This window comes from Furipterus horrens, unplaced genomic scaffold, assembly GCF_987537825.1.
Source record: "Furipterus horrens unplaced genomic scaffold, mFurHor1.1.pri manual_scaffold_11, whole genome shotgun sequence".
NCBI classification, from domain to species: Eukaryota; Metazoa; Chordata; class Mammalia; order Chiroptera; family Furipteridae; genus Furipterus; species Furipterus horrens.
In genome coordinates, this window is record NW_028327181.1 from 49,125,327 (window position 1) to 49,143,042 (window position 17,716).

General features: G+C 47.9%; 1 protein-coding gene across 1 annotated transcript in view; it reads right to left on the reverse strand.

Annotated features, from left to right (window-relative positions):
- Positions 1–17,716, reverse strand: part of MYOCD (myocardin) — an 86,696-nt gene that overhangs the window by 15,474 nt on the left and 53,506 nt on the right. The window contains exons 6-9 of the mRNA XM_090290651.1: positions 10,357–10,532; positions 7,698–7,823; positions 2,981–3,225; positions 871–1,024 (exon numbers count right to left, since the gene is read on the reverse strand). Of these exons, the coding sequence (XP_090146777.1) occupies positions 871–1,024; positions 2,981–3,225; positions 7,698–7,823; positions 10,357–10,532 (701 nt within the window). The remainder of the gene's footprint in view (positions 1–870; positions 1,025–2,980; positions 3,226–7,697; positions 7,824–10,356; positions 10,533–17,716) is intronic.

Genomic DNA, 17,716 nt, shown 5'->3' on the forward strand with positions numbered 1-17,716 from the left:
GGGTGCTCACAGGTTAGAGAAGTTGAAGGTACTGCATTTGTCTTCCCAGTTATTTTGTGAATACTGGGTGAATGCATATGTAATCCAGCAAATAGCTCCAGAACACACTAGGTTCAACTCAAAGTTCAGGGTCATTTCAGTGAATTGAGGTCTGTGTGGTCTGTAACCCAGAGCAAATCACCAGCACATTTCAGAGGGTTTCAGATTGGGGGGGTTTCATAAAACAGTACATTGTTTTAAGTCATGTAATGGACACAGAGTTACCAACAGTTTATCTTGTTAAATAAAGACTAATATCCTTAGTTAATATTATTTCTTCTAATAAAAAGAAACGCTCAGAAACACTCAGCTTTCATCTACTATCATCATTTCCTACTGGAAAGCATCTTTTAGCATTCAAAACATTGGGAGAAAATAAGTACTTTGAATAAAGATTAGTCAGATCTGTTGAACATACTTAGATTCATGCAAAGTCCTTTACAGAGTTCTTGTTTTCTCATTTCATCATTTTGGTAAAAGGTGACCATGGAACTGACCTCTGGCTGAGAGCTCATATCAGCCCCACAGCTGCTCTCTGTGCTAAGCTCTATCATGTCTATACAATTCCATTTGATTTTCATGATAAATCATTTATGCAAATGAGGAATCTGAGATGCAATAAAATTAAGAAACTAGCCCCAATTTGCACAGCCAGCAACAGAGCTGAGACGGGTATTCAACCCCGGCAGTTATTCTGTCACCTCTGAGTTTCTCCCATGTGCTTCTCCATCCCGCTCTTCTACACAAGAACTAGGCTGGTGAAAATTCTATTTTAAATGTACTGATGCATTTGTTAAAGAAAAAAAAAGAAAAATATGCCAAATCCTATACCTTCAGGTCATCTAGGTTTGATGGGAGTGGGCCTGGTTTGAGAGAAGAGACACCAGTTTGTCCAGAAAAACTGGTTTTGACAGGAGACAAAGGGATATTGCTCAGTGTTGTTGAAGAAGAGTTTGGATTTCTGACCATCTGGTCATTTGGTTCCCTGAAAAACAAACAAAAAAGAGGCACTTAAAATATGGTCAGGTCTATATATGAGGTTGTGATATTGTGATTTATAATAAGGAATATATATTTGGTATTCATACGGTTTCTGGCTTGTAGCTCTTAAAACCCTTGAAATGTCCTACGCGGTGAGAGTGACAAAGGTATCTTTTGTCATATTAATGAGGTGACTTTTGGACTCTATCTAAGGAGAGATGCTGGTTGCCAAGACAATCCATCATGCGATCAGATGGTTAAAGCTTTTATTCCCACCCCCCTGAGCTCCAGGTGGGGGCGAGGGACTGGAGGTTGAATTCACCAATGACCAATGATTTCATCAGTTGTGCCTTTGTCATGAAACTTCTGTAAAAAACCAAAAGGTTGGGGATCAGGAAGTTTCTGGGTTGATCAACATGTGGAGGTGCTGGGAGAGAGGCCGGCCTAGAGAGGGCATGGGAGGTCCACACCCATTCCCCAGGCCTTGCCCTGTGCGTCTCTCCCACCTGGCTGCTTCCTCAGTTATATTCTTTCATAACAAACCAGTAATCTAGTAAGTAAAATGTTTCTCTGAGTTCTATGAGCCTCTGTAGCAAGTTAATCAAACCCAAGGAGGTGGTTGTGGGAACCTCCAACTTATAGCTAGTTGACCAGAGGCCCAGGTGACAACTTCTGGACTTGCAACTGGCATCATAAGGGGGTGAGGGTGGCAGCCTTGTGGGACTGAGCCCGTCGCCTGTGGTGTGATGCTGTTCCCTGGTAGCTAGTGTCAGAATTAAGTTGAATTGTTGGACACCCAGCTGCTGTTGGAGAATCGCTTTGTGATGTGGGGAAAACCTCCCTCACACATTGGAATTGGGTGACTGGAGCCTTAGGGGGTGATGTATTTAAATCACACCACAAGTTAATTGTCTACCAGGATCAGGCAAGTACTAAGTCGGCAGAAGAGGCAGGGTGAGGAAAGCCCCAGAAGGCTGGATGGCGAGTGAGATCCAAGCTGCATTTGGGGAAGACAGGAGGGATCGGTGGAGAGACTCTGGCATGTGGGGGAGGCATGTCCGTGCATGACTTAGCAGGCGCGTTGTCCCGTGGAGGCAGAAGCATGCCTGAGAGGCCTGACCATCCTCAGCATAGTCGCCCGCATCCCCCAAGGCTGAGCAGAGAGACAGCTGGAACCCACATCCCAGCTTTAGAGCTGAAGAGTCTGACCACTGAAAAGGTGGCTGGGCATTGAGGTCACACACCGAGGCTCAAGAGTCAACCTTTTTTTCTCATTATATAAATAATACATCTTCATTTTATGGAAAATAAAAAATAAATAAATAAATAAATTAGGCTCTAAAAAATACATCTTCATTTTAGAAAACGGGTGGAGGAAAGGAAAAGATTTTAGGTAGTAAAAAAAATTCATAATTTCACTAGCTAGAGGTAATTAGTATTGATATTTTATGAATTTTCTTCGAGTTTGTCTATTGTTTAAATCTATTGGGGTAAGTAAGATTGGTGAACAACCTTATATAAATTTCAGGTGTACAACATTATAATACAAAAAAGAAAAGGGAGTCAGTCTTTGAGGTTGTCATTCAGTCTCTCAGCTCTGTCACTTCCTAGGACACAAGTGCTGAGCCCATTTAAGACACGTAGCCTGTGCTGGAATTGCTCCCCGTTCCAGTAGGCACTCTCAGATGGTTTCTCCATTCCGCAATTCAGGCTGCAAGGGCTCATACCTCCCCTTTTCCCAAGTGGGCCCCCTAGCGTGACATTGATTTACTTGCTCTCTCCCGGCCTTACGTTCCTGAAAAGGTGTGTGTGGTTTCTGAACAGTCATATCCTACCCATATCAGATGGGGACGTGACGCACTATGGGACTCGCTGGGTCCCCAGGTGCGGGCCCAGGGTGCGTGGGACAGGCCGAAGCCGCCCCGCCCTGCGCGCAGCCCCCTCCTTCCCCCTGACTCACTTGAGCTGCGCGTGGTGAACCCCGGGGTAGCTGAGCCTCTGCTGCTGCTGCTGGCTGAGGATCTGCAGCTGCAGGAACAGCTGCTGCTGCTGGAGCAGCCGGGCGTAGGCCGAGTCCATGGGCGGAGGCGACTTCTCCGCCTTCTGGTCTGGGGGGATGTACTGGTGGTACTTGAGCTTCTTCACCTTTGGCTTGGGGTCCTTGGGCTTTTTGTGGCGGTTCTTACTGTCGCTCAAGGACTTGGACTGCAAAAGGATGAAGACATACATGTGCTTCAGGTGGGACTGATTGGCGTCACGGGTATATCGCGAGGAGGTTTTGTCTGACAGATGTTCGCGAAAATACAGCACAGCAAAGGCACAATGTGCAGAGAGATGCGGGACACCACACTCTCTAATGGACAACCTCCTGCAAGTGCGGTACGTGGGAAAGGCACCCCTGAGCAGGGGCAGCCTGGAACCTCAGAAGTGGCTCCTGGAGTATTTTCTCCCCTGCGTGGAGTGAGATTAAGTCTGGGTTTCAGTGGGAATGCTCGCCTCCCTGCAAGCCAATCGAGGGCCTAATAAAGGATACATTCTGATGCTGGGATTGATTCATAAGGAAGTTCTTTCATGTGGATACATGGAATCACAGTTAGTGAAGCACTTAGTACATTGACTTAGAAATGACATAAACTTAGATGAAATTAACCTTGCCTTTGAGAATCCGGGATGTGAAGCTTTGTTGCTTTGGGGTGAAAAGTAAGATAGAATGTCCCTCCCACCCGCATCCCCAGATCCTGATATAAAATCAGGAAGTGACACCCTCTGATCTAATGACACTGTACTCACTATAGGAGTACACCCCAGGACCCTTCCAGAAGCTACCCTTTGTGAAGCATGATTAGGACATATTGAAAGAAGTTAAGGGTGCAGGCTAGGAAGTTAAATATCTGAACATAGTACAATTACGTTACTACATCTTAGTCACCTCACCTGTAAGTTGGGGAAAAATATTCTCTACTTTCTTTTTCAGTGATCATTATATGGACAATATTAGATAATATTGAAATAATAATTGGTCTCAGAGGTCAGTGTGATTATATCTATAACCTGCTCCTAAAATCAAAAGGCCTCCAACATGTATTAGGAAGCAATGAATTCATACCACAATCAGTTGAAAAATATAAATTTTCAAACCCTGACTGTATTCCAGAAGGTTGGAATGAAGAATGTGGTGTTAACCACAGAAGATGCTTGAGACTTTGGGGAAAAGCTGGAGGGAAAGTGTGGTACCAACAGTGCCCAGAAGAGGGGGCTCCTGAACAGCTGGCAGGCCTGTTCTGACCTGGCAGCGTCCCCACATTAACCACAAAACACACATGTGAATGTGACCTCTCCACATGAGCTGGGGACTGGCTTTTCTCTGACTCAGCACATCCCACCACCGAAGCCTCTTTTGTGTTTTTCTCAAGGGGGCATCTTCCCAGAGACTAATGAATAGTGAGCACAAGTACTTCTGGCTGCTCATTAATCGATTACCATTCTAGCTAACGAGTTGATCTTCCACACTTGGGAGAATTTCTGCAGGCCCTTCAGTCAGCTCTGCACCGCTTTGCTCCAGCTCAGCTTCTGTTCCTACCTCATCCTTGTCCCGGAGAGCTGCAGCCCTGGATATAGCTAAGGAATTGACTCTCCATGTTGCCTTAGCACAAGGATGGAGCCATCCAGAAGGTCCTAAAACCGGACTTTCTCTGCATAGTGAGGGCAAAATCTACCGAACACATGAAACTCTGAATTCATGGACCTGTGTAGTTTCCCACTCTTTCTGAGACCAGAGGATAGAAAAGCTATGGATTTGCTTTTCTCTTTCCTACCCAGAACTGCATGGCCAATCTAAGGGGACAACATTCATCTTTCTAAAGCAGAGGTGCATCCAAAGTCCAGTGGCTTAAGGGCTGGACATAAATGTCTAAGGCAGGTTGGAGTAGTGCGGGAGGAAACCCAGCAGCCTGTGAGCTAAAGGCGTTCTTGCTCTGACCTGCACGCAGACTCGCTGGGCCTGCTCACAGCCCAGCAGCCCAGCCGCGTCAGCAGCTCTGCCCCGCAGGTGACGTCCCCACTCCCGCCTGCCAGAGCAGACTGTTCTCCAAGCTGCCAGGCCGCCCCTCTCCAACCGCTCACCCCACTGCCTCTTCTCCTTGCACTTTTCTGCTGTTCGCACTCTCTCGCCCACTTGCTATCTGATTCCAGCTCAACCTTTGAGTCCAGTTCAAACCTCAGCTCATCTGGGAAGCTTTTCCTAACTCACAGTTGTGTCTGTCACCTGCAGGTCTCATGCGGCATTTCCCTGTCCAGGCTTCCTGATAATGGTGATGCCTTGCTGAGGGGTGAGGGAGGCTGCTTCCTAGGCTGCTGGCCCTGCAGGGACTGTGGCTGCCCGGGGAAGGGGAACCTCTTTTTCTATTGTGGTGAAATACAAATAACATGAAATCACCATAGTGACCATTTTAAAGTGCACAGTTCGGTGGCATTTAGGACGTTCACAATGTTGTGCAAATGTCATCAGTGTCCAGTTCCAGAACATTTTCATCACCCTGAAGGGAAATCCTGTACCCACTGAGCAGCCACTACCCATTCCCTGGTCCCTGAAGTCCCCGGAACCACTACCTGCTTTCTGTCTCTATGGCTTTGGCTGTTCAGGACATTTCATAGAAATGGACTCACACACTGTGAGTGAGCCTTTCATGTCAGGCTTTTGTCTCTCAGTACACTATGTTCAAGGTTCATCCTGGTACATTCTGTCTCAGCACTCACGTCTCTTTATAGCTGAATGATATTCCATGGTGCGGCCATGCCACACGTCATCCCTTCTTCAGCTGATGGACATCTGGGTTAGTTTCAACTTGTGACCATTGTGAATGGCGTTGCTGTGAATATTCATGCACATGTTTTTGTTTGAACACCGGTTTTCAGGTCTTGTGGGCACTTACGTAGGAGCAGAATTACTAGGTCATGCAGCAATCCTATGCTTAATCTACTGAGGAACTACTCCCGGTTTCCTTACAGGCTGCTCCATTCCACACCTCTGCCGGCAACTCATGAGAGCTCCCCTCTCCGCATCCTCAACACTGGCCCTTTTCATTTTTATTTTACTTAATTTTTACATTATAGCCATTCTGGTAGGTGTCATGTGGTATTTCGTTCTGGTTTAAGTTTGCATTTTCCTGATGGCTGATGACATTGAGCACCTTTTTATGTGATTATTGGCAACTGCTTTATCTCTGGAGAAATGTCTATTTGGGTCCTTTGGGGCACATTTTTCCTACTTGCTCCAAACTCGAAGTGGCTGTGATACCCAACTAGGCTTCAGGCTCCTTGAGGGCAGGGGCCTGTTTCACGCGGCTCTGACACGCACTCCCCCAGGAGCTCCCATCAGAAACAGCGTTATCAGAGCGCTTGTCTTCATTCTATTGCTGGCCTCACATGACCCTTCCAGCGTCACCAGGACAGGGACGTTCTTTGCAGCGCAGCGGCCTCCTTCTTTGAGGAGCCCCTGGTATCCTCTGAATTTGGAGATGATGAATATTGAACAACTGAGAATTCCCAGGCTTTGAGCGATCAGAAAACGTTGGCTGTTACATGAACAACCAATCCTGCTCTTTATTATTAGAACTGCCCTGTCCTTCCTCAGGGCAGCTATCACATTCGCTTACTACATGGAGGCTGAAGCCTCTGCTAATGGGAATTATGAAATTTTAAATACTGTGGTAAAATAGTAATAAAATTTCACACTGGAAACAATGTGAATCATCTCCTTCCACCGGCAATGAACAAATGTCATCAGCAGTCACAGAACTTCAAAGCTGTTGAGCTGAGTGACTTGTAAGCTGGGTTTAAGTTACTGTGGTTTGTGGGGGGAGCTTTACCGGGCAGCTGAAAGGCCTGCTACATGCTTTTGTGTTGGCAGTGAGGGGACTATGGGACTGTTACTTCAACGATGATTCTTACTCTGTTTACAATCCCCCAAAAATGATTTCCTAAGAGTCATTTCAGTATTCATGAAGTGGTGGCCTTAGAGATGAGAAGACATGCTCCCAAACTAACGGGAGGTTCTATGGGATAAATTACTATGAAGAAGGCTAAATGACTACCCGACAGTTCATTGAGGAGAGAGCGCTCTGTAAACTATCAGATAGAATATTGAGAAACTTAAACCAAAAATATGCTATAATGCTTACAGTTCTTTGTCTCCTGTGAATAAAATCCCTGCCCTTATCTGTATTTCCATAGAGACTGGTTTGGATGATATATGTCTTATTTGTGCAAGGTCTTCAGGTCTGCTTCCCCTACATAAAAGCCAACTCCCTATACTGATTTCACGGAACTTCCACATTCTGCGTGCATACAATCAGCTGTGCCTATCTCTAGGATGAGCTTATGAAGTCTTTTAAGCCAGGAACATACTAGCTGAGCTGTGATTCCAAAGAAAGCAAACCCATAGGTTTCTCCTCTGCAGGGAAGACCTGTGCTATGCTGCATAGGTCATAGGATCTTGGTCCACATTTACCAGCGGCCCATTGCTCAACTCTTGTCACACGATGTCCCTAGTGGACTAGACCTATTCATGGCCCTGGGGGACTCGCCTTTTTTTGCCAGACCTAACTCAGAGAGCCCTACTCCATGGGGACTCTGTGAGCCAGCTCTCAGGCAGGGCGAGGAGGCTGGCCCATCCGTACCTTGACAGCAGCGTGCATGGGGTTGGGGGTGCTGAGGGGGCCAAGCCCCTGCTTCCCTGTGTCAGACTGGTTGCTGGGCTGTGAGACTGAGTCGTTCCTGTCATTTTCTGAGCCAGAAGTGAGATCCTGAAATCCAAAGTTTAGCATTGTTAGAATGTAAGGGTAAGAACGGTGTGACAGAGACATGTTAGATTAGAGCCACCCCCCACCCAAGCACATAGCTCTACTGTTTAATCCTAGATTCCTACCCAAGTACATATAAGACTACTTCCTCCAGGGGAAGGAGTCACGTATATAACTTGTCAACTATTTGAGGACATTTTGAGGAGAGAAAGGGGTTATTATTAGTAAATATTCCATAAGACAGATACAGAACTGGCCTATTCTTGGCAAACTGGGACATCTGGTCACCCTGTGTGAGGGTTCCTCCTGTCTGTGACAAGGTCCACCTGTTAGACTTGGTAATGGGATTAAAAAGAAAGGGAGACAGAGGGGTGCTTGCAAAACTGTGGGGAAGTAGGACAATAAAAATTAGATGACAGGGTGCTAGCAGATGGAGGAAAATGTGTGTGTGTATGTGTGTATATGTATCTCTGTCAATATATGTGTGCACATGTGTGCACGTTTGCGGCGTGGCCATATTTCTGTGTATACGTGTGTGCATATGCATGTGTATGTGCATGTATACATGTAGGGAATGTGTGTGTGTCCATGTGTGTCTATGTGTGAATATATGATGTATTCTGTATGTGTTTATGTGCATGTAATGTGTGTGTGTGGGTATTTGGTGTGTGTCTCTGTGTATATATATGTGAGTTTATGTGTATGTGCATCTCTGTATTTATGTGCATGTGTGTCTATGTAGGTGTGTTGTGTATACTCGAATATATGTAGGGGTGTGAGTGTGAGTGCTTGTACTGTCAGGAAAACCTTTGTGAGAGGCAGGTTTCCATATGCAGAGCACTTGGAGGAAAATGTAGTTCTCTTCTCTTCTGTTCCTTCACTCCTATGCTGTGATGTTGACAGAAAGGGGCAGGGGCTGCTCAGGATCTCCCTCTGGGGCTTCTCACTCCTTCCCTGAACCCGGCACTTGCAAAGGTCTGAAGGATCCATTCCTCCAGACCCTCTGTGTCCTCATCTGTCACATGGGGTAGCCAGATAATAGGGCAAAATGACCCTTGCATTTTGCCTGGCATTGCTCAGTGTCCCCTTCTTCCCCGCTCTTAGGGCTCAGCAGAAAAGTCCTTGTCTTCTCCTCACACCGTTCCTGACTCAGAAGCTGAGGAACCTGCTGTCAGAATAACGGCACAAGTGGCCTGAAAGACTGTCTGCCGTTATCAAAGAGCTCTGGCTGCGAAGACCAACTGCAGCACGCGGGGCAGGTGGCGCGCTTCAATCAGGAGCCCCCACATGGAAGACGTATGCACAGTCTGGCTCTGCTTTGACGTCTCCCTGCTCCTGCCACTCCACATTCTCTCCTTGGCAGCCTCAGTTTTGCGCCGACAGAGGGAAGGAGGGCATGACAACAACCAGGAAGTAGCACCATTTCGGGGAACAGGGCACTGGATGATAATTACCGAACTGTCCCTGATAGCTGTACGGTGCTTCACGGTGTAAAACATATTTTCAAATGTAATATCTAATTTCGATCCATCCAGTAATTCCTGGGAGGTCCGGAGGAGTCAAATCTGGCTAAAGGGCAGGGACCGAAGGTCTGGAGAGTGCTGCCCAGAACCAGGGCAGGAAGACCCACACCTCACGGCCACACCAGTGGGCATCCTTCCCTCATGTGCGGGCAGCCCCACCCCTGCTCTTAGGGCTCCGTGCGCACCAGCGTGCCGGCTGAGGAAAGTCCCCGTCGGCCTGGTGGCTTCTAAAGGGGCAGCCCCAGGGCCGGGGACAGTGCAGTTTCCTGCCGACCACACAGCCCTCAGCCTCATGGAGGAGCCTTGCTTCCTCCTCTATCAGAGTCAGCATAGCGCTCCCTGCCTCAGGGACCGTGACAGCCACTAGAACATGCGTACAGAGTGGCTGGTGCTGGCCCCGGCACACGGTGAGTGCGCGACACAGGCCATGGTTGCTGTTAGTAACCGTTATGGTTCTTTATGAGTGCGCTTTTACCAATACTCGCAATAGACGTTCCTCACATTTTAGGAGTTTATGGATTTGTCCAGAAAGAGGCGAGGGCTGTGCTCGGTTTGGGGCTAGAAGTGGACCTTGCTGGGGTTTGGCAGGTAGAAACCTGCTCACAGTAGGACCAACGTGTGCCTCCGTTCTGTGGCCCAGCACCTCTAGTGACTGTTCGGTGCGTGGAGAGACTGGGCTTTGAAACCAGTCCTGCTCGGGCACATTCTGTCCAGGACATGGTTGGCAGAGCATCTCATCTCAGTGACCCTTGTGTTTATTTTCCCTGTAAAATAAGAGATATAAGGTATCTGCTTGGCAGAGTAGATGCTCAAAAAGTAAGTCAATGGGGACAGTCCTGGGCTTCTCCTTTGGGGCTTTCTGGAGGTTTTTGCCACTAGACACAGAACCCTGGACCCAAATGGCGAGGATAGGGACCCAGGTAATGTGCCGTCAAGCAATGCCTCTGGATCGTGAAGCAAAACTGTTGGTTTTAAGACTGAAGAGATGACAGGCTGAGGTGTGGTTGGTTTACCTGGATTGTCCCCGGAGCACCTGCCAAAGGGGTCTCTATTGGTTTAGTGTCTGGGGGGGATCTTGCTGAGCCCTGGGGGTCTTCGCTTCGAGCATGATCTGGAGAAAGCCCATCGCTGCTGCTGTCCTCCTCGAAGGCAAAGGCATCTGCAGGTTTGGAGAAACTCACCTGGTTACCTGAGGGGTAGAAGCCAAAACTGGGTCAGTTGCTTAGGCCCATCAAATGCTTCAATGGGTCCCCCCCACTCCATTAGGATTCGCTCCTTGATCTGTTTCCAGTTCAAGGGAAGCATGCAGATAAATTTTAAATTATTTTGTATCTCATCTATTTATTCCATATGGGAACTTGGATTTTTAAAACTGATATGTTCAGCAGGGAAGAATGAGTTAATTATTTATTCAACTTTATTTTCAGGTTTATCCATTCCCAACCATTTTCTAGGTGAACCCATATCTTTTTGAAACCGATCAGGGAAGGTGGAAGAAAGAAAAGGGACTGCTGGACGAAGCCCGAGCCCCTGGAGCAAGCTGTTCAGACAATGCCCATCTGCCTCAGTCTCACAACAGAAGAGGGAGCCGAGGTGACAGCTGTCATGTGCATTGTCTTCACACAGAAGGCAGAACACACAGCACAAAGTGTTTAGCAAACTTTGCTAACAGGGTAAGCTAGGGCAGCTACTAAATTTAAATTCCTAAATGTCAGAACTAGCTAATGTCACCGAGGTGTCCCAAAGCCCCATTCAGTGTTTATAAAAGCCATAAATGTGTTTCTGAAATGTCAGGGTCATCTTTATTGGTCTATTATTTGGATTTTCTTTCAATTCCTCATATCTCTGTGTCTATTTTGGAAATCTGCACTGGCTCACACATGCAGAGATTCTTCCTCAGCAGCCCACGTGGTCTTTGGAGGGGAACAGCCACCTTAGCTTGGGGAGAGGGTTTATCAGACTGAATGGTCTAATATGACATCTTTATATGTCCCTTATGTTTCTTAACTGCTCAATTCCATGTGGTTTATCATCCAACTGTACATTGCAAGATGTGCTGAGGCCACATTGCTCATCTGGCCTGGTCGCAGGCGCAGCTCCTCTGCAGGAATCTGGGAATTATCAGGAAGTCTCCCAGCCCGGTATTCTGAAGTCACACCGACTAGAACTCTGACTCTTGCTCTGGGCAGATAAGAGACAGGAGCTTTCAGCCTGCAGACTGGAGAGGCAACGAGGAGCTGGAAGTCATGGAACAAATGTGGTTTGGGGCTTGTCATCGCCACCACTGCTGGCATCTGTCACGGCCCCTCACTCAGACATCCAGGGGTCAAGTCAGGAAAGAGGCCAGACAAGGACAGGGCAGGTGGAAACTCCAGTTGCTGCCCCAGTGGGCAGCCTGCTGACCTGCAACAGTTTGGGGACCATACTGCTGCTTTTCTATGATTATAGAAGTAATATATGCTTGTCATAAAAATTCATGCCATACAGAATGTCCACAATAACCCCACTTCCCATGAATAATTTGTTTCCTCTGCTAGATTTGATTCTAAACTTAGAGCAAGACATACACACAAGTTTTGAAAAGTATTTCATCCAGATAGGACTGGGTAAAATGTACTGTTCTAAAACATGCTTTATTTTACTCTAAAATGTTTCCTGAAGATCTTCCCATGTGAGCACATCGAGGTTTTCCTCAATTAAAAATCATTATTGTTTTGGTAACAGCTACACAGTTTTCCATTGCAGTAATGAGAACTTTTATTTTTCAGTTTTTATTTTGTAAAGTGTACTTTCTTAACTGTAAGATATCCAAAAAAAATAGACAAGTAAAGAGAGTAATAAAAAAATCTGCTTATGTATCACCTGAAATAAATACATCCTATCATGTTCTTGTAGTTGCATCAGAAACCTATTCATTTTCCAACAGGGACATTTCATTGGGTATTTGACAAACATCAACTTTTTCTTTGAGATCAGGGGCCACTCTGCCCCCACCCCACCCCTTTACGACTCTGGTCTCACCTCCCTCTCTCTTTTAAGAGTCCAGAATTAGCTCACAACTTCCCTTCTCTTTCTCTCACAACAAAGCCTGTGTTCTGCAAATAAAGCTGTATTTGGCATTTTCATGGAATGTGGAAAAATGTATACATTCCTTTTTCAAGGGGATCAGTGGCCTTCGGTCTTCCCAGGAAGGTCCTCTCAGTTGCCTCCCAGCTTCCATTTTAAACTCAGTCTATAAATTCCTTCACGTTAGAAACCATGTTTTGTTGAAATTTCCAGATCCTACTTAATTAAACACCCTGTCCCTGTGAGAAAGATCACATGCATTATTGACGGCCGGGTGGGTGGGCATGGGTGCTGGAGGGGGTGGGTGGGTGTCAAGCCTCCCCCAGCCCAGAAATCACAGCATCTCATGGGGAGCCACTTGGCGCACACCCTGAGCCAATGCCATTCCTGTCCTCAGAGGATGCTGTGTGTGCCCGCATCAGCCCCTTGAGGTGCTGGTCTTTTCTGCCCAGTAGGGCCCCCATCTGAGAGCTTCATTATCACACATCCCCCCTCTCCACTGCTTCTGTCTAAATGGGTAAGGATCTCCCCTGTGCAGTTTGATACTTCAGGTGACACCCCCCTGCCCACACCCAAACACAGTGTCACATCTCAAATGTGTACAGATTAGAGGGAATTGGCCAAATTGCCAAGTTGTCCAAGCAGTGGAACATGGGTAGAAATGTTGCAAGAAGGGTTGGGGCGGGGGTGGGGGGAGGGAGGGGGGAGAGTGAGAGAGAGAATGTTTTCTCTCCTTAGCTCGCAACAATCGCCCTTTTCAAGTGGAGTGACAGCCAATGATAAGAGCAGTAGTTCGTATCAGTAGTTCACTCAATAGTGCAGCAGTAACAAAAATAATCAACTTTTGTTAGGCTGGGTATTGGACCAGTAAGTCAGAGCAGGGGCACCTTTTCTCATCTCCGTTTTGGGGGCCTTGCAAGGTCAGTCCACCCAGTGGCTCAGAGACTGGGCTGGCTGAGGACTCAGCCTCCGGATTCTCAAAGCCATAGCCGAGGGGGTGGGAAGTCAGCGCCACTCCCCGGAGGCTGCCAGGGACCCCGTTTAGGGACACTGGAAGATCTGCTGGCTGTTGGAGGGAAGTGGCCTAGGAAGCAGCTAACATCTCTCCTTTTTCTGCACACGTGTCCTAAGAACATGTCCATGTCCCACCATGTATTTTATTTGAGGTTTTGTGATTTGAGAGGCTGAACGTGACAACTTGATTGTGGGAGCAAAGAAGGCCGGAGACTCTGGGAGGGGTGGTGTGGTCACTTCCTTGGGACTTGTCTCAGAGAAGGGCTGGGGGTGGCATTGGGAAGCCCTCTCGTTGCTACTAGTACATCAGCATGTCCTTTGCACTTTAACACCTGGCATTGGGGGACCTCAGACCAAGGCACTGGAATGGGCATGGAAAGGTCTAGAAGTCATGTGTCTGGAACAAAGGAGTCAGTAACCGGTCCCATTTCCCTGGTACTGGGCAGAACACTCCTCAGTTATTTTATGCATTTCCAGCCTTCCCACCGGAAGAGAACTAGAGAGAAGCAGACGCGCAATCAGACCCGACGTGGTGAGGAGACGGCCAACCATGAGGCTCAGCCATGGCCACGGGACACAGCTGGGGAATCATCAAGGACTCCACTGGGGAGGGCTGCTGGTGGTTAGAGGAGGGGACAGCAGTGTGGGGTGGTCCAGGAAGACTCCTGGGGGGAGGCAGGATTACACTGAGCCTGAAATGACTGTCAGCTGTGGATGGGCAATTAAAAGGGGGATGAGAAGACTCGGCAATAATGGGGAGAGTGGGGGGTGGAAGCAAAGGGACAGAGTGCTGGGCTGGGAAGGGGGAGGAAGAAACTCTCCCAGCCAGGGCAGAGGTTTATTTTGGGAGCCAATCTCTGGAGAGACACAGCTTCTAAGAATCTACTTCATCAAGTGACATCAATCATGTAAAGAGGCTCCTCTGCTTAAATCAATGAAGAAACCATTAGTACGAGCAACCACGGGTAGGGTAGCTGTTTACACCTGAATAAAACAACAACAACAAAAACGGGTGAAGGCCAAGGCCCCAAATGTAACTCCAGCGTGGTATCTAAAAAGCACAATGTGCCAGATCAGAACATGCCAACAGACACGTTGAGACCAGTCACAAGCACTGTCCAGGTCAAAGGACCCCACCAGGGGGCCCCAGTCACTCACTGCCCCCTCGGTACTCTGAGTGGCGTGTGTCTGTGACCCAGGCAGGAGATGGGTAGAAGGGCACGGAGCCCACACACAGCCCACACTGGGCCCAGACTCTGCGCACGAAGAAAACCATAAGACCATAGAGCAGACAGGCCGCTGAGAGTCAAAGGCAATGGCCTCCCTTTGAGATGACGTACGTGGTGTTCGGTGTGAGAAGAAGCTGTGGTTCTAGAGTCCAGTAGGCTCGGTTTGTTTCTTGGTTCTACCACCTCAGTGGTAAAGTGCCTGTTGGCAAGTTATTTGACCTTGTGAGGCCTCATTTTCCCCATCTATCAAAGGAGAATAATAATAATAGCTCCCTTTCAGCATTTTGAGGATGAAAATAACACATGCAAAGCACGTTGTATATTATTTATAATATATAGTCCCTGATGAGTAATTGTTCAATAATTTCTAGCTGCTGTTATTGTTAATATTGTTTTTGTTAGGAGTATCTGCTTGTCTCAAGTTTACCATTATCAAAATAGAAAAGACCACCCAGGAGGCAGTTTATCCTGTGGTCAGCCTTGCAAAGGTCAGCACAGCTCCCAGGACAGAAAAATGGGTTTGTCCCGAGTGGTTCGCTCTGGGAAAGCAGGGACAGGCCTTCCCCAGAGCAGGAGGAGTGTCCCAGGAAAGGAGTGTCACATTCTCCTCCCCTTCCTGGTTCAAGCCAGACGACGAAGTGGCCAGGGACAAAGGCCAGCTTATCGTCCTGCCTTGGAACAACCAAGTCTATCACCTTCATGCTGTGAGCCTGGGCCTCTGCTCCAATCTCCCTGGTGCTTGGCCCTCTGGGAGTGTTGTGCCCTGGCTATTGTCCCTGCAGACACTTCGGGGTGTGATGACAAGGACCTGCTTTGGGAAGCCCTGATATCATCCCCCAGCTATGCCCCCAGGGCTGGCTCTGCGCTGGCCCCTTGGGGATCTTGGCCTGGTGACTCTTAGCTTCCCCTCTCCCCCCTGAAAGTGATTAGATGAATGAGTCAGTAGTACTTTCCTCTGCATAAACATTTGAAATTCCAAGATTAGGGTGAGATAATTGGAGTCCTAGTTACCTTTCTGCTGGGCCCGAACCAAGGGCTGGAAAGCACAGAGCGGAATGTGAAAATGGGCCTTGCCTGCTTATCTGTCTGTGAGCTGGAGACAGGCCCTGCAGGAGAGCTATTTTAATTCATGGGCAAACCACTCCTAATAACATCCTCCTGGGAGAGTCTGAAACGAAATCCATTCCATCAGGGAGGAGGCTATTAGGTGAAGGTAGATAGATACAGTTTAAATGTGGCTCTTGCTTCAAGATATCTCAGCGCCCTGAAGGTATCCTCTTCCGTAGGGGAGGGGTTGCATCGCCCAGCAAAGACAGACCTCCCCGCCCCTGAAGGGGACCAGAGCCTTCATTATGGAAACAGATGTCAGTGGACGTTAGAAGGAATAATTCCTTTTCCTCCGTTTCCTGGCTAGAAATTTGCCTTAAGTCTCTAGACAGAGCCTGATCCTAGGACTACAGGAATTGGGAAAGACCGTTAACTCACCGATAAGCTCTTGATATAGCTCTTGGGGCTAACTCTCTAGGCGCCAAGATCTCCAGGAGCGGAGAGAGAGCTCAGCACCCTCTCTCACTTCCCCTCTGCAGGACCCCGCTCTCTCACAGCACTCTCTCAGACTTCTAGAAACTTCTCCCCAGTGGCAGGCCCCAACTGGGCACGCCCTGCCTACCCACAAGGATGTCTGGGGTCACCTCAGACGCCAGCCCCGCCGCCTCTGCTCAGCGCTGGCTAGCTGTCCTTCCTGTCCCTCCTCGTCCCCAGTTCTCCTTTCCCAGAACCTTCCTCAGAAGCGTATTTTTCACATACGCCTCAGTGAGTTTCTTTCCTCCAAAGATTTGCTGTTTGGAAATTATTTCTTATTATGGAGCGAAAGAGTTGGTCCACGAGAAAGTTACACTAAAGCAAACCTTTTCTTTTTAAGCCAAAGCAAACCACTACGATCTGGCTTATTGTCTATTTGCCTTAAAAGTGAGTAAGAGTGTGTCAGGATCTCCAGAGTCTGAAGGTGACTGGATTCTCAGTAAATATGATTTTTTTTGCTTTATTACGAAGTCTGAGCCTTGGGAATATGGGTGAGCAAGGACTGGGGTAGGACCTTTCAGAAAGGTCACGTGGCGGCTGTGAAGGGGTGACTCCTGAGCCAGTCCTGGTGGACGGGAAAGGCTGCTTCCTGCGTAAAAGGGTTAGGGCGATAAAAATAACTCGCCCATCTTTGATAATGAGGCTGTATATTGTGAAGCACAGATCTGATTTTTTAAATTTATTTTTTAAATAGCTGAAAAGCTGACTCAGTCATCGAGGTGGGAAGCCCGGCTCAGTCCGAGGACAAGGTGAGGACCCTTGTGGGGGAGGTGCTTGCCGACTGGGGCGGGACACCAGGACCCTCCCACTGACCGAAGAGCTGGGAAAGCCAGCTAGGCTCTGTTTTCCTCCAGCACAAACCAGGACTCCGGACAATAAGCAGTTTCCTTGGTCGCTAAGGGATGCTCCTGTCACATGAAGAAAACACTCAGATGATTAGAGATAATTAAGAAGCTTGGAGTAAGCTGAGGGATCCCTGAGTAACAGCGATCCATGCCTAAGCGCAACAAGCTAAACTCCAGCATAGAATTTCTGTTCTCGTAAAGCATCACTCCAGTGTGACCTCACATTTGTATGCAGCGTTCTGGTCTGAGAGAGGTGGCTGCTAGTGATCTATGAAAGAAAAACAGGGAGTCAGGTACACGCTCTGAGATGGAGCCCCTCCTCCTGTGGAAGTCCAATCGGAGAGCTCCCTATTGCTCCACATTATGTCATTCCAGTCATACAAGCCTGGATCTCCTCCAGCTGTGATCTGCAGCATTCTACTTGACTCAGAAAATGCACTTGCAGCCTGGAGGTGAGATTGCTAGCTGACTCCATAAAGGAGGGGGAAGTTTTTGGGAAAAGACGCTGCCGTCATTCAGCTGACTGCAAGAGGGGTTGACACCTGGGAAGGAGAGAAACAATGCCAGAGTGGACAACTGGTTCTCTCTCAAAAAATGTCCTTCCCTGTGTTCGGAGAGGTTCTAGATTTCTTTTTTTA